Genomic DNA, 20483 nt, shown 5'->3' with positions numbered 1-20483 from the left:
AGGAAGTTCAAATGGCACAGTGGCATCAGTTAATATGTTTTAATATCAGTTTTGCATTTGTTAAAACTATCGGGTAGGTTTAGGGCTGGATTTGGTTTAGGGCGTATTTTCAACACGCCCTACACCAAATCCAGCCCTAAACCTACCTGATAGTCCCCAGATATTTGAATTCTGAACCGCCACAATACGTATCTAAAGCAACATAATAAAAAAACAGCAATACGTACCAATATCTACGTAATAAAAACGTGCCAGGGTTCACATATTGAACCTGTGTTTTAGCACCACTCAGTGGACATTTCTATTTGAAATTGCGGCGAAACGTGCAGCAAGGTACGTAAAACGGTGTCGCACAAAAAGTGCGCAGAGGTACGTATTTCTATGAGACCAGGTTGCAAAATCCTGTGAAACTTTTTTGGGTGTTGACGTCAGGTCAATAACGTGTTTTAATATCGGTAATAATTTCACCACCACCAACGCATCTAATATTCTCTCAGCGTTTCCATGTTCACTTACAAAAGTTAGCCATGGTTTTAACACGAATAAAAATAAAAAAATAAAAAAATCATGGTTCTTGTAGCCATGGGAACCGCAAATTAACCATGGTTTTGTTACTTCAAATAATACAAAGTATTAAGATAATATTTTTGTGGTTATAAAAACAAACCTATGATCTATAATTTGCACGTTTTTGTTTTTTTCTGAATTGTGTGAAATGGCTAATAAAAAAATGGTTCCCGCTCAGAGGGGGTCTCGCCCAGAGAGTAATTCAATGTAGAACCGCCACTGCAAGGGGGCACCATCCCAGGTACTCGAAAAGAAAAAAAACAAAAAACTTTTGTTCTATATTAATATTAAAATTAACATTATATATATATATATATATATACACGTTCATGTTTAGATTTTCATTTATGTATATCATTACAAAAAAATGCATTTTACGGTGAACACAGTAGGCAGCAGGCTAAGCACACGTGACGCGCCATTCCCGCATCTGCTCTCGCGACCGCTCGCACCTTATGTTTGCTGACTGCAAATGATCATAATTGATGGACAACTATACCCGGGAAAAGACATCAGCAATTCAGCGTCAAGAAAAGAAAAATAACAAAAGATGAAGCCTGTGCATTACTTTCAGGTAGTTTCTTAATCTTGTGAAACTTTTTTTGGCTGTTGACGTTAATAACGTGTTTTAATGTCGGCAATAATTTAACCACAACCAAGGCATCTAATATTCTCTCTTGAGTTTCCATGTTCCCTTACAAAAAATAGCCATGGATTTACTACGAATAAAACCAAAAAACATTTTTTCTTGTAGCCATGGTAACCACATATGTTACTTCAAATAATAGTTTACAATTAGGATAATATTTTTTGTGGTTATAAAAACAAACCTAAGCCAGCAAAAGCCTTTAAAATTACTTAAAAATGCATTATATAAAAACAATGAGGCAATTGGTTAATAATTATATGGTTTCATTGAATAACACTGTTAAATTACATAATGCAATACAAAATAAACCATTTATGTACATTACAAATGCTTGTAAAGGGCGCCAAAGGCATGGTAATTTGTGCTGTTACAGTTACAGGACGGTCAAATCCTTGTTTAATAATGACCAAACATTTAGGCTAATTCAAACTTCCACTTAATCTTTCATTTTTGGCCACCTTTTTGCGATAGAAATGCTACAGCCTCTATAATTTCTTCAACAAAAACATGTTGACATCACAAAAATGAACCATGGTTTTATCATAGTAAAACTGCTTAATTTTCTTTTGCGTGATTTCTGAATGCTTGAGACTATAAAATCAATCAAACAACTGTATTAATAAAATCGTAGCCAGCCATATGTAACTGTCTAAAGCTACAGTTGTATTTGTAATTTGTAAATAATATAATTTAATTACTATTTATTTGTTTACTATTATATTTTAAAGTTCTATTTTAAACCCTATATGTGTTTATTATTATTATTACTTCCATAATATTTGACGGAGGGGGCACAACAATACAATTCTGCTTAGGGCACCCATTTGGCCAGCAGCGGCCGTGCCAGCCAATGGGGCCTCCTGGATCGTGGTTGGGAACCACTGCTATAGATGACATATAGATTAATTGTAATTTTAAATAATACAATTTAATTACAATTTATTTACTTTTATATTTGATTAAAGTTCTATTTTGACCCCTATAGTAGGTATTTTTGTTTACTTCCATAATATTTGGGGGAGGGGGCACAACAATACAATCCTGCTTAGGGCACCCATTTGGCCAGCAGCGGCCCTGAATACAAGCAGTGCATAATATACCGCTGGAATGTACTCTAGTGTCAAAACCAGAAGCTGACAGAGTAAAAACCTAAAACCTTTAAAGGTGAATGTTTCAATCCATCAAATTTGAAATTACATTCCAGAATGTACAGACACACACAACGATTGCTCTAATAACTCAGTGTAACTTATTTCAGTTATTTCTGAATACTTTTCTGAGAAAAAATAAATAAATAAATAATAATAACAAACTCACAGATTTCACTTGTTATGAGTCAATCGGATGTTTTAATGTCATTTCTTACAGAAAAAACACAAAAATCGTATAAAACGTATAAAAATGTACAAAAAGTTAAATTATTAAAAAATACAAATATATAAAATCAGAAGCAAAGGCTCTGTGAGAGGATAGTACAGTACACACAAAAAATAATAAAATAGTCATTACAAAAAAAAAAAAAGAATCTGATCAGCACCACTTCATAATAATCACAAATGTTTTGTTCACAAAGTTTCACTGAGATTCTTGTTTTGTTTTTTTTTGTTTTTTCACATTTCAACAAATATATGCAAATGCATGAAGACTATAAAAAAAATGACTTTGCTATTGTTGTATCATGTGGAAATCGTGCTGTAGCACTTTTCCTGAGGAATAAGGCATTGGGTATTTCACATGCTATTTCATCATTCACACAGAACCCGCAGCATTTATGTATACAGGCATGAAACATAATAAACACTCTCAGTGAAATGTTTTCTTTTCAAGCTGGTTAACTCTGGTTGGTGTTATTGTATAAAGATGGTTAATTTTAATGGCAGCTTGCTTGGTAAGATGTTGGATAAGTACAGTAAAAAAAAAAAACGCTTTACATTAACAACATAATATCAGTCTTATGTATTAACGTCAACAATATCAATTAACAACACTTGCAGCATCAGTTTTTCGGCATCTCTTCTGTTGCAGCTGTGCGCCCATCTGGGCGACATGTAAACGTAAACAGCCAATGCTAGCACCTATAAGTGAATGTCCTCAAATGGGACAAAATAACTGGTATGTCAAGGCATTTATAGGTCTTATAGTGTAGTTTTTTAAACTACACTATAACTACACTTCTGAAATCGAAGCAAGACGTTTTTGTCATTGAAAACTTGCAACTATGCAAGTCAGTCTGGTGCACTTTTTGTTAGTTTGATAGTGTCTCAGTCCATATCACATTTTAGGAAGACAAACAATTTGAATATGATATCATTATTATTATTATTCCTAAGACAGAAATACAATATGTTGTAATACAACTGAACTTTAAAATGAAAATAATTATTTCATAATTATATTATTTTAGTTTACTGTATTATTGTATTAGTTTTCTGTAGTTACTGTACTGTATGTCTTCATTTGCCATTTGAGTTAAACCCTCAAGCATGGCTCAATGCCAATGTTACAGAAAAAGCTACTAGCTTCATTCAAAGTTCAAACATTATCAAATGGTATCAAACACAACTCAAGTGAGGTCAAGTAATAAAATAAAAACCCAAACAAATCACAACCAATGGCACAAATAAATACAATAGAACAAACATACAAAATAAAACCAGTGCTTGAAGTTCTTCAGTCAGGTCTAACAATGACTTTTACTCTGTCTTTTGTTTGTTTAAATTACATTAATGACACAGCTGTCACTTTAAGACTGAGTGGATCTATAATAATGATACAGGTGCTTTCTTGATGTTTGCGACGTAACAGACTGTTTACGAGGATGCTCGCCAAGACGGGTATTTTGACATAATGTGACATATCTATTCGTTCAAGTCTTGCAGATGTAAAAACAGACATCAAATAGATGTCTCTGTGATGTACGTGTGTCATCAGGGCAGTAAACAATGCACAAGTACTGAGTTCTAGATTAGATTGTGGTGGGCCGTAACAGAACGCTTCAACAGGACCGAATGAGATGAGTATCGCTGATTTTAGATCGAAGGTTCAGAAAAGGCCCACATACACTGGCCCACAGACCCTCCCCTCAAAAGAAATCAGGACAGAAGTGGTTGAAAGTGGATAGAAGATACAGATTAAAACTCCTGGTGTGAACGGGAAATGCGATATTGTATCAATTAAAATATTTTTGTATCAATATGCATTGACGTATCAATATTTTTGACAACAAGAAACAAAAATTATGGGTAACACACTATGAATCATTAGGTAAGCATTAGTAAATAGTCAGTTCATCCGTTATAAAGCATTGTCCCAACATTAATAGTCATTAGCAAGCAGTTTATAAATACAGCTATAAATACCTTGTTCTTGATTTATAAGCATATCTATTACAAAGGAGATTTAAAGGCTCAGTTATCTTCCTAACAGAAAAAAAAATAAACAAACACAACACAGGGATACAGAACTCAAAAATATTTATTTCAAGATGAAAAAAAAAAAAGGAAATTTTCCAACTGTACACTTTAATTTTTCTTTTTAGTTGTACAGTTTCATTTTTGCATCTTGAAAAAATATTTCTGTGTTCTGTATCCCTCTGTGTTGTGTTTGTTTAACTTGTCTGTTTGGAAGATAAATGAGCCTTTAAACCTCCTTTGTAAATGCTTTATGAGGTATGAATAGTCCTCACTTTAGATCACATAAATAGATGGCTGGCAACTACTAAATGTTTTATAACTAGGCCTACCTGACTTAATCATGAATTACAGCAGGAATATGTGTTAATAAAGCATTTATTAACACTGAGCAACTATTATCATGTGTCTAAATAATAAGATTTATAAATGTACATTTAAATAGTTTATTAATCATTTACTTACACTTTCTAAATGATCTTATGAACCACTGACAACTCCTAAATAACTGGTTTGTAAATAACGTAATAATTTAGAAATGATAAATTGATCATTAATAAAGTATGAAAATACAATTATTAAACATTATAGATATGCTCAAGACCAAAACATTTATAGCTGTTTTTATAAACTGCTTACTAATGCCTATTAATGTTGTAACAATGCTTTATAAATAATTAATTGACTATTTACTAATGATTAACTAATGATTCATAGTGTGCAGTTATTATAAAGTGTTACCAAATTATGTTCCTGTGTGAGTCACTTCAGCAGCTTCAACAAAGTTCTACATACAGAAAAATGTCAAAAACTCACCGTTTCATAAAGTTCATATAACTTAATATTCATACTAGTTCTTGGTGTGTTGTTGAAACTAAAGTTGAGGTGAAATTTCACTTGGTATTGGTAGTGACTCCTAAAATCTTGGTATGATGACACTATTTAAAATAAAGAAAGAAAGAAAGAAACTAGTTCTCTGAGCAATGAGGGACCGTCTTACGATTAAGAGAGGATTGGAAAGAAAACAAAAATCTCTCCGTTCTCTAACCTCTCTTCACTTCCCACAAAAGTATCAAAATAATTATAAATGTTAAATCTCACTGGCAGCCACAGGCTCAATCTGAATGTGATTAGAGGACGAGCTATTGATAGTGTTCTTCACACGAGCATCAGTGTGATTAGAGGACCTCTCATTAGCATCATCCATCAGTGGAATCCCACTCCCACCATTCGCCTGTAAGAAAACAGATTCACAGAAGGTAAAAGACATGAACAGGACTAATGATTCACTTACACAAAAATAGACTAGGAACTGTAAGTGTATTTCTTTTTATGTTTGCAGAACATAACGTGTTCTTTTCCTAAATATTAGTGAATCTGATAAACTGCATTACACGCTCATCTTCTGTTCTGCAGTAATATACAGTTGTTGCCAAAAATATTGGCACCCTTGCACTTTTTTCAAAAGATAACAAAACTAAATATTCAATATAATTCTCATAATAATATAATTAAATCAACTTTTGGAATTATATAATAATGAAAAAGTATCCACACCATTGCTTATTATGAAGTAAAACAGTAAGAACAGATTCAGTGTTCATAGTATCTTACCTGATTACTGTGCTGCGTCCTGGTGTCTGTTTGAACAACAATAAACTCAATTAAACACACATTACTTTGGTTAATCAGAGTAATCGTAGATTTGTGCTGTCAAACGATTAATCGCATCCAAAATAAAAGTTTTGTTTACATAATATATGTGTGTGTGTACTGTGTACATACATACATATATATATATATATATATATATATATATATATATATATATATATATATATATATATATATATACACACACACACACACACACACATACAGTATATATTTTGAAAATATTTCCACGTATTTCCATGTATATATTTATATTAATATAATTGATATTATATAGAAATATTTTAAATGTTTAAGTCAAAGTCAAGTCAAGTCAAAGTTTATTTCTATAGCACGTTTAAAAGCAACAGAGTTGCACCAAAGTGCTGTACAACAGAAACATATACAATACAGCAAATACAGTATATAAAAAATAAAAATAAAAATAAAAAACATGAAAATTAAAAACATAAAACAGAATCTAAGCCAAATTGGCAACAGAGCCTTAAGTAGGCATTATTCAAAAGCCAGGGAGAACAAATAAGATTTGAGAGCAGACTTAAAACTAGCTAGTGAAGAAGCGAGTCTCACATTTACAGGCAGACTATTCCAGAGTTTCGGGGCAGTAGCTGAAAAAGCCCGGCCACCCTTGATTTTACAGCGACAACGAGGGACCGTTAAGAGAAACTGATTACTGGACCTAAGAGCTCTTTGAGGAGAGTAATCCAACAGAAGGTCACTGATATATTTTGGTGCAAGGCCAGCTAACGCCTTGTACACAAAAACAGCTATTTTAAAATCGATTCTGAACTTTACAGGAAGCCAGTGCAAAGATGCTAAGATAGGAGAAATGTGATCCTTCTTTCTTGTTCCAGTAAGAAGCCTTGCTGCAGCATTCTGGACGATTTGTAAACGAGAAATCGCCGTTTGAGGCAGTCCACAATAAAGGGAATTACAGTAATCCAGGCGAGATGTTATGAAAGCATGTATTACAGTCTCCAAGTCTTTATGAGGCAACAACTGTTTCAACTTAGCAATGGATCTCAGATGGAAAAAGCTGCCCTTTACCACTGTGCTAATTTGTTTATCGAAGTTGAGAAACGAATCAAATGTAACCCCAAGATTTCTTACATAAGGCTGAACACTAGCGGAAAGGGACCCTAAATTAAAATCGGATGAAGTTCTAGAGTGACCTAAAATCAAAATTTCACTTTTGCTTTCGTTTAACTGTAGAAAATTATCAGCCATCCAACCTTTTAATTCCTTACATTTCTATAGCGCTTTTCTAGGCACTCAAAGCACTTTACAGTGTGGGGGGTATCCTCATCCACCACCAGTGTGCAGCATCCACCTGGATGATGCGACAGCAGCCATAGTGCGCCAGAACGCCCACCACACACCAGCTTACTGGTGGAGAGGAGACAGAGTGATGAAGCCAATCAGCAGATATGGGGATTGTTAGGAGGCCATGATGGTCAGAGGCCAATGGGCGGGTGGCCAGGATGCCGAGGTCACACCTCTACTCTTTTCGAAAGACATCCTGGGATTTTTAATGACCACAGAGAGTCAGGACCTCGGTTTAACGTCTCATCCGAAGGACGGTGCTTTTTACAGTATAGTGTCCCCGTCACTATACTGGGGCACTAGGACCCACACGGACCACAGGGTGAGCACCCCCTGCTGGTCTCACTAGCACCTCTTCCAGCAGCAACCTAGTTTTCTCAGGAGGTCTCCCATCCAGATACTGACCAGGCTCAACCCTGCTTAGCTTCAGTGAGTAACCAGTCTTGGGCTACAGGGTGACATGGCTGCCTTTTATCTCCTCAAGACAATCGTACAGCACATCCAAAGCCACCGCCGTCAGTTTTTGCTGGAAGATAAAACTGTGTATCGTCAGCATAACAGTGGTAGGAGATTTTATATTTCTTAAAAATGGCACCCAAAGGAAGCATGTATAATGAAAAAAGTAGAGGGCCTAAGATGGAACCTTGGGGCACGCCACATGACAAAGGAGCCAATGAAGAAGAAAACTTCACAATACTCACTGAGAAGGTTCTATCTTTAAGATAAGAGGCCAACCACTGCAGAGCGACACCCTGAATACCCACCAACTTTTCCAGCCGCTGTAACAGAATACTATGATCGATTGTGTCGAATGCCGCACTAAGATCCAACAAAACAAGTACCGCATAAGAACCAGTGTCAAGAACTTGCAGAAGGTCATTGCTGACTTTCAACAATGCCGTTTCAGTGCTGTGTAGTGATCTAAAACCCGACTGGAAAGTGTCTAGAACATTGGACATACTAATGTAGGAATCCAACTGACTGTAGACAACTCTCTCTAACAGTTTTGAGATAAAAGGTAATTTTGAAATAGGCCTGAAATTACTGAAAATAGAATGGTCAAGATGAGGTTTCTTTAGCAGAGGATGAACTATAGCATGTTTAAAACTAGCCGGTACAACTCCACTTTCCAAAGAGTTATTAATAATAGCTGTTACAGCCGGACTCAAGGTTGCAAACACTTCCTTAAGTAGGGAATGACATCAGACTCACAGGTGGACAATTTAACCTTAGAAACAATACCAGCTAGCTGTACAGAGGAAATGGGGTGAAAACAGGTTAACAACTCTGTAGGTGAACAGCTCAATGGAGGATCAAGTATTGATGGCTTAATAGAAGCTCTGATATCCTGTACTTTATTGTCAAAAAATTTTAAAAAGTTCTCACAGGTCTCCCAAGACGGATCAAGAGACGGGGCAGGTACGGGATTTAGTACCAAATCAAAAGTCTTAAACAGCATCCTCGGCCGGTTCACATTTTCAGTAATAAGTTTAGAAAGAAATTCAGACTTAGCCTCTTTGGCTGATTTTTGGTAACTAGCTAAGCATGCTCTTAGACACTGATATGAAACTTGGAGTTTGTCCCTTTTCCATTTTCGCTCTACCTTACGACACTCCTGTCTGAGAGCACGGGTGTTAGCATTTAACCAAGGCTGAGTAATGTTGTTTCTCTTCACTTTCCTTGGCTTAAGGGGAGCAACAGAGTCAATAGAAATGGAGCAGGAATTAGTAAAAACCTCCAACATCTCTTCTGTATTTAATTTGTCGAAAAAGGCGGCATCTGCAAAGTTTGCTAGATAGTGCTCTGAAAATAAACTGGCAGTGAATGGTTGAATAAAACGAGAGTAGTTTACAGACTGAGGGCAAGTAGGGGTGGTGGAAACACAGACAGATTCAAACACAATTGGCAAATGGTCTGAAAAGGCAGCATCAATTACTCTCAGATTTGTTATTGGGAAGCCATAAGACAACACCAGATCCAATGTGTGTCCCAAATTGTGAGTAGGGCTAGACACAAATTGTGACAGATTCAAGGAATCAATAAGGTGTAAAAACTCTTTCACCAGGGGTTTGGATGGACAGCAGAGGTGAATATTAAAATCTCCTAGAATCAACAGTCTATCACAGCGAGACACGACACGTTTAAACATAAAATCTTTCTTAAAATATATACATGCATGTGTGTGTATTTATATGTAAGGGATAATCAACGGCTAGCTGTTGATTATCCCGTTTATGCCATGGTCATTTACCAGCATTCACATATTAAAGATGTTAATAATATTTGACCGGAACGATAAAAATGACGATTATTTTCGTCTGTATTAATATTCAACTGTAACTGTATGTTACTATGGTTACCAATGTTTATAGGAAGCGCATTAATATAGAACGTGATTAAACTGACCTGGAACTACCTGTGCAGTTCAACGAATTTAATCAACACCTGCCAGCCAATCAGAATCCAGTATTCAGACAGACCATGGCATAAATACATAATAAATATACACAGTACACACATATGTAAACAAAAACTTTTATTTTGGATGCGATTAATCATTTGACAGCACTAATATATGATGAACAGCAGAAAGTATAATAAATAAAATTTATTAGAACCAATGACTTCAACCGAGGGGGACATTGATTATAATAACTACAAAGTACTTTAAGTGTGCACCTACGAAAATACAAGTATCAGACTGTGACAGATTGGGTATTAAATTACCCAAATTGGGGCACAAAAATGATCAGTTAGTAAACTGAATCACTTTTTGAAACGAGTTTTTGAAACAAACAGTCTGAAAGAACCAGTTCACAGAGAAAAAAAAATAAAAATCAGACTTCCCATCACTAATGTAATACTCACCTTTCCTTTTTACAGATGCAGCCATGAACAGCAGGACACCAACAGCAGCAGCAGCAGCAGCAGCAGTACATATTCCTGGTATTTTACCTGAAGACAGACCTGAAACTGAACGAGTAAATAAGTCATTATTAATAGAGAGCAAATTATAATCCATTTTACAAATGTTTTTTTCAAGTTGTTACACTTTTCTGCTTTAGTCATCAGCTGCATGATATTGCTTTAACTGATAAGTGGTGAGTTCTAGTGTGTTTTTGAAGAACAGCACCTAAAATAGCATCACATCATTTGAGCTGTCAGAAGAAAATTGCAATCACTTGATGTGAAGGTGATGATCTAAACAGTAGTTTAAAACTAGGGTTGCAAAGACGTGAAACATTTCTGGTAAATTTCAGAAACATTCCAGAAATTGTGGAAATTTTTCAGCGTTTTTTTGTTTTTTGTAAAGTTTCTTTGAAACCCTACTTGATACCTGAGTCAAAGCTCACTTTTTCAAACACAATGAAACAATGAAGAAAAATTATTGAATGAAAAAAAAATAAAAATAAAATGTTTGAACTATTTTAAGATTGATCAAGGGAAATAAACTAAATGATACACACCAGTGACAGTAACACTGAAGCTCCTTGTGATGCTGAATCTGCTGCTGCTGATCTGTAGTTTATAAAGTCCAGAGTCTGTGATTGTGATGTTTGTGATGGTCAGAGATCCAGTCTGATGATCCAGCTTCAGTCTGTTTCTGAATCTCTCAGTGCCATTTATACACTGAACATCTGTACAATTCATTCTGGGTTCTTCACTGAGTTCAGCGATGCAAATGTCATTAAAATGCCACGTCATCAAATCATTTGGGTTTTTTATTACACCAGGATCTAAAGTGACAGATTCTCCCTCATTCACTGACTTTCTCTTCATTTCATCTCGTTCAGCAGCAGGAACACCTGAAACAAACCAGCTGACTGAAGGATCTTCATGCCAAAACATAAAACAAACTCTGGATCTGAAAGTGATTAATCATGCTCTTTGAAAAGCAACACATATCTCTGTTTTGCATACATTTTATAAACTTATTTTACATTAATTCCTCATTCAAACAGAAAGGATAACATTAATTATGTGATCTAAACCTGCTTTTAAAAAGATTTATTCATTAAATTCATTAAATGACTCACCATGAACAGTAACAATGAAGGTATTTTCGCTGCTGTATCTGATGCTGATGATCTTTAATTCATAAAGTCCAGCGTCTGTGGTTCTGATGTCTGTGATTGTAAGAGTTCCAGTTTTACTGTCCAGCTCTAGTCTGTCCTCGAAACTCTCATTACCACCATTACACTGAACATCTGTACAGATATAACTGAGATCTCCAGTGATTTGAGCAATTCTATTGTCATTAAAATACCATTTTATATCTTCTTGTTGTTTTGTTTCAACATCAGTGTGTAGAGCGACTGAATCTCCATCCATCACAAATGCTGACAGTCCATCAGTACCAACACTGTAAACACCTGGAGAAGAAATTAGTTAATTATAAACCAAACAAAATTATTCATCAGGAGAGTACAATGAAATAGGGATGTCACGGTGAATAAATCTTCAACCGGTATATAAATGTATAAATGTGTGACAAACTGTTTTTGCACAACAGTAAGACAGAACTAAAACAGATATATATTTTTGGGACCCACTATCCTGCAAAGTTAATTTTCAACCTGCTTCAGCACACCTGCCTGTGTATTTTCAAGCAATCTTGAGGAGCTTGATTGGCTGCTTCAGGTGTGTATTCCAGAAAGCAAGGTTAACTTACCATCTGCTAAACCCTGAACTCTCTGTTGATTAACCCAAACCTTGATTACTTGAGGTATGTTGGTTCCAAAAACGTGCCTGAGAGTGAGTTCATTCAACACAGAGTATGTTCCTGGTTAACACGCAAGACATTCTCCTCAGAGCGACATTACCGTGGAAACAGCTCTGTTCTGCTGTTCATAAGCACCATCTGCTGTCAAACTGTGTATTTACAAATTCACTCAGTCGGTCTGCCATATTTTTGTTCAGATCAATGTGAAAATTGAACCAAATTTTTGTTGTAAATATTAACCGGTCGATGGAAAATAGGCTACCTTGATATCAGAAGTGTTGAGATTTTTAGAATGCACATTAGCGTATGTGGAACTGTTTATAAACAGTTCCACATACGCTAATGTGCATTCTAAAATCTCAACACATCTGAATAAAAAAAAATAAAAATAAAAATAAAAATAAAAAATAATATATATATATATATATATATATATATATATATATATATATATATATATATATATATATATTTATTATTTTTATTCATCATTCTGACTCATCCTTTTATAAAAAAAAATAATAATAATAATAAATATTTAAAATAAAAATAAATTAAAAAAGATTTAAAGGCTGAAATGTTATTTTATTTTATAAATGGTCTAAAATTTATTTGAACATGTAGTATATGTCAGTAGATAACATGTTATAAATATGTTTTGTTAGTTTAAAATCCGGCCATCATTTATAATGTTTTTATTTCACTGTTTATGCAAACAAAAACTGCATACTGCTGCTAATTTTATTTAATTTATTTAATTTTTTATTCTCAGGTCCAGCAGGAATTGTAGGTGGGGGGAGTGAATAACCAGCACTCTCTTCCACCTTCGATACTATCCCTGCGTCCCAATGTGCATACTATCCACCATGCCCTAAATAGTAAAATCACTAATATCACATAGAATTTAGGATGGATAGTATGCACATTGGGACGCAGGCTATGACTGAGGTGAGACCCTTGAGCAAGGCACCGAACTGTTCTCCGGGTGCCGCAGCAATATGGCTGCCCACTGCTCCGGGTGTGTGTTCACTACTGTGTGTGTGCACTTGGATGGGTTAAATTCAGAGCACAAATTCCAAGTATGGATCACCATACTTGGCCACACATCACTTCACTTTCATTTTCATTCATTTGTTGGCTTTTGTCATAAAACTTGGTAAAATGATTTCAGTGTGTGTATCAGTACTTTTTATTGTTATATCTCCATAACAACGCCGTGTATAACAGTTTGGATTGATATTTAAGAGCTTTAAGTATTGTGTGTAACATTGGTTGCTCTCAGCCGCTTTCATTTTTAAAAAGTAGCTCCGAATGAAACAAGGTTGGAGACCCCTGGTTTACTCGAAACGTGCTGAGGACATCTACTGGTTAAAGTCGTGTAAATGCAACAAGAACAACAAAAACTGAAACTGACTCGTACACAAGTATGAATAATATTTATCTTTAAAAGACAATAACTGTGTAAACAGAGTGACGGATTCCAACTCCTCTCGTCTTTGAAGGATCTCATGTTCCCCAAATCATCTGTTTTTTCTTTGGTGTCTTTGCGACACGTAAGCAGTAGCAGGTCACTTTCAGTATGTGGAAACTGCAGCGCGCGAGATTACAATAAAGATATATGTATTGTTCACTGTATTTATATTATCGTTATCGCTCTTGGTGTCAACAGACCTTAATACTGGTAACACCGACTACCGCGCCAAGATAAATGATTTCTGAAGATCCCAAGGGTGAGAGACATTCATAAAGTAACTCATGAAACAAACAGCATAAGCTCATCATTGATTTATTTTGCCTTCACAGTCACCCATCAGGCTTACTTCACATATTAGCTGCTTTCCCCGAATATATTTGTGCGTCCGTACAGCCAAGTATTTTCACAAAATCACAATAAATAATATTTCCCATTACGAATATTATAAACTAGCATATTCCATGAAAACACTTAAGGAAATGGTGCTAATTACAAAATATTGATTTTATTTTTAAATATTGGTACTTTGAAAACATAGTAACTTTTGGTTTTATGTTCATTTGTAGGCTATTATTTATTTGGCAGAAGCTTTTATTCAAAGCGACTCAAATTGCATCCAATGTAGCCACTTATCAGTTTATATAACGATTTAATAGATTTCAACATTTGTGTAATGATTTAGTTTTAATAGACTTCATTTACTCACTGTATGAAGCATAGATTGTAATCATGTCCATAGGGCTGCCAGTGCCACGTGTATCTTTGAGCGCTCTTTGTTTAAACTGTAGCTGACAAGAACAGAGATTGTAACATAAAATATCTTACCGTGTGCGAGTAAAAACAAGAACGCTGAGATAAAAGTAGATCGGAGCTTCATTTTTATTTTTATTTATTTGTTTAACAAGTTAAAAATAATAATATTTAAAAAACGGATTTAGTTTCGATTTCATTCATTCAGTCAGTCATTCAAGTTCGTCTTCTTCTCTGACCTGTAATGGACCAGCTTAAGGTGCATACCGCCATCTACTGGGATGGAGTGTAAGGCATTGACGTTGAGGGAAAAAAACAACAACTAAATACTCAGTCAGCCATTCACTCTGACTGATTAACTCTGTGAAAGCTGATTAACTTAAATATCCACCCTCTTGTGGAGAAAAAAAATAAATAAAATAAAAATAATAATAATAAAAAAAAATAAAAAATAAAAAAAAAAATATATATATATATATATACAGTGGGTACAGAAAGTATTCAGACCCCCTTAAATTTTTCACTCTTTGTTATATTGCAGCCATTTGCTAAAATCATATAAGTTCTTCTTTTTTTTTTCCTCATTAATGTACACACAGCACCCCATATTGACAGAAAAACACAGAATTGTTGACGTTTTTGCAGATTTATTAAAACTCAGGTGCTGTCCATTTCTTCTGATCATGCTTGAGATGGTTCTACACCTTCATTTGAGTCCAGCTGTGTTTGATTATACTGATTGGACTTGATTAGGAAAGCCACACACCTGTCTATATAAGACCTTACAGCTCACAGTGCATGTCAGAGTAAATCATGAGGTCAAAGGAACTGCCTGAAGAGCTCAGAGACAGAATTGTGGCAAGGCACAGATCTGGCCAAGGTTACAAAAACATTTCTGCTGCACTTAAGGTTCCTAAGAGCACAGTGGCCCCCATAATCCTTAAATGGAAGACGTTTGGGACGACCAGAACCCTTCCTAGAGCTGGCCGTCCGGCCAAACTGAGCTATTGGGGGAGAAGAGCCTTGGTGAGAGAGGTAAAGAAGAACCCAAAGATCACTGTGGCTGAGCTCCAGAGATGCAGTCGGGAGATGGGAGAAAGTTGTAGAAAGTCAACCATCACTGCAGCCCTCCATCAGTCGGGGCTTTATGGCAGAGTGGCCCGACGGACGCCTCTCCTCAGTGCAAGACACATGAAAGCCCGCATGATGTTTGCTAAAAAACACCTGAATAAGATTCTCTGGTCTGATGAGACCAAGATAGAACTTTTTGGCCTTAATTCTAAGCGGTATGTGTGGAGAAAACCAGGCACTGCTCATCACCTGTCCAATACAGTCCCAACAGTGAAGCATGGTGGTGGCAGCATCATGCTGTGGGGGTGTTTTTCAGCTGCAGGGACAGGACGACTGGTTGCAATCGAGGGAAAGATGAATGCGGCCAAGTACAGGGATATCCTGGACGAAAACCTTCTCCAGAGTGCTCAGGACCTCAGACTGGGCCGAAGGTTTACCTTCCAACAAGACAATGACCCTAAGCACACAGCTAAAATAACGAAGGAGTGGCTTCACAACAACTCCGTGACTGTTCTTGAATGGCCCAGCCAGAGCCCTGACTTAAACCCAATTGAGCATCTCTGGAGAGACCTAAAAATGGCTGTCCACCAACGTTTACCATCCAACCTGACAGAACGGGAGAGGATCTGCAAGGAGGAATGGCAGAGGATCCCCAAATCCAGGTGTGAAAAACTTGTTGCATCTTTCCCAAAAAGACTCATGGCTGTATTAGATCAAAAGGGTGCTTCTACTAAATACTGAGCAAAGGGTCTGAATACTTAGGACCATGTGATATTTCAGTTTTTCTTTTTTTTTTTTTAATCTGCAAAAATGTCAACAATTCTGTGTTTTTCTGTCAATATGGGGTGCTGTGTGTACGTTCATGAGGAAAAAAAATTAACTTAAATGATTTTAGCAAATGGCAGCAATATAACAAAGAGTGAAAAATTTAAGGGGGTCTGAATACTTTCCGTACCCACTGTATGTATATATATATATATAAGCTATATATGGTTTATTAAGGAAGACACCACACATGTTGTTGTAACTGTTTTATTGAGAAACTAGTTTAAGTAAAACACCACACATGCTGTGTTTTAATTGTTTTATTAATTGTTTTAAGCATTTATTGAGAAAATGTTTATAGCATATATTAGCAAGAGTAGCTAGAGATGAAATATGTATTAGCAAGAGCGTTGAAGAAAAAAGGTGGACAGTACCTCAGCTGGTGTGTTTCAGAGCAAAGAATCCCGAAGAAGAAAAATGAGAAGATGCAAGGCCTTTTATAAATAACTTCTGAGGGGATTTCCAGTAACGTCACAAGACATTGGGATCCACCTGCTGTCTATAAGAGACTGAAGTCTGCTTCAAGACCACCTGAAGAGCTCTCCGGCACCAGAACCATAACTGATATTGCCTTGAGCAAAGAACGTTTTCATATTTATACTTTATTTAATACTTATATACAGTAGTTGTAGAATATTTGCACTGCTTACGAAGTGTAATAATAAACTGACTTGTATTTATATAACACAATACACAATTTATAGCTAAGCCAGAACAGACCACGGAGAAGTCTTCTTCTGTGACTTGTTTTGTAAGTATGAACTTAGATGCTTATGAGATAGGACAGATTTGACTTACTTTACCTAACCTGAGAATAAATAAAATAAGAAAGGTGTAGGAAATTTAGCACCATAAAACAGTATATAGGCTTCTTGTATCAAACTAAAGCCAAATAAAAAGGGAGGGAACAAGAAACAGCCAAACAGACTAAATATAATCTTAAAAAATATTAATAATAATAAAAATATATATAAAAATAAAAAGCCTACTATGCCTGCTATTTTTTATTTGTAAAAATACTTTAAGACATTCAATTATTTAAAAAAATAATAATAATTTGAATTATTTATTAAATGTTTCATATTTTAAAATACATTATATTTTATATTTATGAATTTTTTTGTTTTATGTTAGAGCAACAGCTTTAAAGGTACTAGTCAGCTCAGGGTCCCACATGGTCTTCATCTCCCTCCTCACAAGAAAAGCCATCACACAAAATGAACTTGGCAGTGAGACAAACTAATTAGCGCCTCATAAAACATTACAGACATTTGTTCACAATTTCCGATGAGAAAACTCAATGTTACAATTTAATTGTTTCATTTAAATATGTTCATTTTTGTTTTATCAACTTTAAGTAAACATGTGTGCTGTAACATTCCTCCTGACAAACATCATATGAAGTATATCTCATGTTTAACACCAGGAAAACTGTTTGCACTAACACTACAAAGCAGGGTCACGCTACACATAGTTAACTGTAGTAAATTGTAAATGTGTGTGTATATATATACACACACACACACATTTACATATATATATATATATATATATATATATATATATTTTATTTTTGCAGACAGATAGATTAGGTTCAGATAGTGCTGTCAATTGATTAAACCAAAAAAAATAATAAATAAATTCTGTAATTATGGTTTATTGCATAAAACATTTGGAAAGATTTGGAATCATAAATATATTTTCACACTGAATCTTCAAATTAATGTATAAATTAATGTATATAATTAATTTATATACCCCCCACACACACACACACACACACACCACCTTGCATAGATAGATAGATAGATAGATAGATAGATAGATAGATAGATAGATAGATAGATAGATAGATAGATAGATAGATAGATAGATAGATAGATAGATAGATAGATAGATAGATAGATAGATAGATAGCCCTATTATTTTTAGGCCCACATTATTATTATTATTATTATTATCATCAGTAGCGGTAGGTAGGCCTATTATCATTACTAGGCTATTGTTATAATTGGCAGTAGCACCATACTTCTAATGTGAGCTTGCAGACATCATTATTATTATTATTATTATTATTATTATTATGAGTAGTAGTAGGCCTATCATCATTACTAGGCTATTGCTATATAATTATATGAGGTTACATGCTTTATTGTTGTTGCTGTTGTTATTATTATTATTATCATCATCAGTATAGGCCTATTATCATTACTAGGCTATTGCTATAATTGGGAATGGGCACCAGACCTCTGATATTAATTTATGCTTTATTATTGTTATTATTACTAGGCCTTATAGTAGGCATCATCTGCATTTTTTACAGAAGCTTGCAGGTAGGTGATGTTAATGTGAGACCTGAGCCTGCTTTGCCTTGCAAAGATCTTCAATTCTTGGCTCAATGTTTGATAAACATAGCCTCAAATCATCCTCGATTTGTGCATGATTGCGGTATTTCGTTTTGAGTGCAGTCATTTTTGAGAATCCTGCCTCACACAAATATGTGGACGCGAAAGGAAGGAGAATCTTCAAGGCAACGTCACAGAGTTCAGGATATTCCTGCATCAATGCTGCCCAGAATGACGAAAGAGGGCAGGAGCTAAAGAGTACATTCAGTCTACTGTCACTCTTCAGCTCAATAAGCTGTTCCTGCATATCAATTGATAGCTCGTTTGCTGTGCACACAAACGGATCTCGAACCCACGCAAAAGAGCGATAATCCTCTTTAAAGTACGTCGCAAATCGGTTTCTCATTGCTGACAGGTGCTCAGACGCTGAGTGAAATAGGGAGGAGAAATCGTGTGACGTGCCTGCATCAGCGATAAAGTCTGCAAGGCTGGGGAACATGTCGCAGTTCCCTCGACTGATGCAGCCATGCCAGAGGTCTAGTTTTTGTGTGAAGGCGTGCACTTTGTCTTGCAAGGAGCAAAATATGAGTTTCGCCGCCTTTGCAAAGACAGGTTGAGGCCGTTCAAGCGGTCAAATATATCGACCAAATAGGACAGAGACGCAAGCCACATAGTGTCATCCAGATGCTTCACCAGATCTGATCTGATTTCTGTCAAAAACCACTTCACCTCCTCTCGCAGCTCATACAACCGCTGTAACACCTGCCCCTGGAGAGCCAGCGAACTTCAGTGTGCAGAAGCAGCTGTTCGTGCCCTGACCCCATCTCCTGGCAGAGGACCCCAAACAAGTGAGAGTTTAGCGGCCGTGATTTGATGAGATTTATCATTTTCACTGATTGGTTCAGCACGGAGTCAAAAAGAACCGGCATTTTTTTAGCAGCTAGTGCTTCGCGATGGACCATGCAATGTGTCCATTTCACAAGTGGAGCTACTTGCTGAACGCGAGCAGCTAGGCCACGCTCACGCCCCGTCATTGCCTGCGCACCATCCGTGCATAGGCCAATGCATCGGTCCCAAGCCAAACCATTTTCACGGATAAAAATATCAAGGACATTGAAAATGGCTTCTCCTGTAGTGTGCGACTGAAGAGGCCGGCAAAACAGGACATCCTCCTCAATCACCTTGTCCCGCAGATACCTGACATAGGTGAGGAGCTGTGCCTGCCCAGCAATATCAGTGGATTCGTCCAGCTGCAGCGCGTAGTAAGGACTCTTTTTTATGAACTCTATCAGTTGCTCTCTGATATCATTGGACATGTCTACAATTCTCCTAGCGACGGTGTCATTGGACAGTGGTACTGCACCGAGTTTGGCTGCTGCACTATTGCCTATCATTATTCTGTACATGTCTTGCGCTGCCGGCAAAATGAGAGTCTCAGCGATTGTATGCGGTTTACCAATTCTTTTGGCCACTACATACGATGCCTCCAAACACTGTTTAGACACAGTGCTGTGCATTGAAATGGTTGCCTGTTGCTGATGGAGGCCATCAAGCTTTCTTTTAAAATATTCAGCCGGTTTGTTTTTAATGCCAGCATGCTTTGTTTCGAGGTGCCTTTTTAATTTGCAGGGCTTCATACTGTCGTTTGCCAGCACCTCGGCACACACGACAC

General features: G+C 36.0%; 1 protein-coding gene and 1 long non-coding RNA gene across 3 annotated transcripts; one reads left to right on the top strand and one right to left on the bottom strand.

The window, feature by feature from the left end:
• Positions 1-972: 972 nt before the first annotated feature.
• On the top strand, positions 973-11800 carry LOC131529707 (uncharacterized). Its single transcript, XR_009268185.1, has 3 exons — positions 973-1141; positions 10507-10604; positions 11418-11800. It is a non-coding gene; the product is annotated as an uncharacterized LOC131529707 (long non-coding RNA).
• On the bottom strand, positions 2549-14872 carry LOC131529699 (uncharacterized). Of its 2 annotated transcripts, none has more exons than XM_058759527.1 (6): positions 14527-14872; positions 11661-11996; positions 11091-11429; positions 10492-10596; positions 6241-6266; positions 2549-5860 (listed from the first exon to the last, which is right to left on the bottom strand). In XM_058759527.1, exons 1-6 carry the CDS (start codon positions 14555-14557, stop codon positions 5717-5719), a joined length of 981 nt encoding a protein of 326 aa, XP_058615510.1. In that variant the 5' UTR covers positions 14558-14872; the 3' UTR covers positions 2549-5716. The 2 variants fall into 2 exon arrangements, with proteins under 2 accessions (XP_058615510.1, XP_058615509.1); XM_058759526.1 differs by having other exon boundaries at positions 14646-14872.
• Positions 14873-20483: the final 5611 nt, after the last annotated feature.

This window comes from Onychostoma macrolepis, chromosome 22, assembly GCF_012432095.1.
Source record: "Onychostoma macrolepis isolate SWU-2019 chromosome 22, ASM1243209v1, whole genome shotgun sequence".
NCBI lineage: Eukaryota > Metazoa > Chordata > Actinopteri > Cypriniformes > Cyprinidae > Onychostoma > Onychostoma macrolepis.
The sequence above is the reverse complement of the archived record's forward strand: the minus strand, read 5'-3'. Positions and strand labels throughout refer to the sequence as shown.

Coding starts and splice junctions, on each gene's coding strand:
- LOC131529699 (XM_058759526.1), bottom strand. CDS start 14,697: ATGAAGCTCCGATCTACTTTTATCTCAGCGTTCTTGTTTTTACTCGCA. Junction 11,997..14,645: donor CTTGTTTTTACTCGCACACG/GTAAGATATTTT, acceptor TTTCTTCTCCAG/GTGTTTACAGTGTTGGTACT. Junction 5,861..6,240: donor GGACGCAGCACAGTAATCAG/GTAAGATACTAT, acceptor GTTTTCTTACAG/GCGAATGGTGGGAGTGGGAT.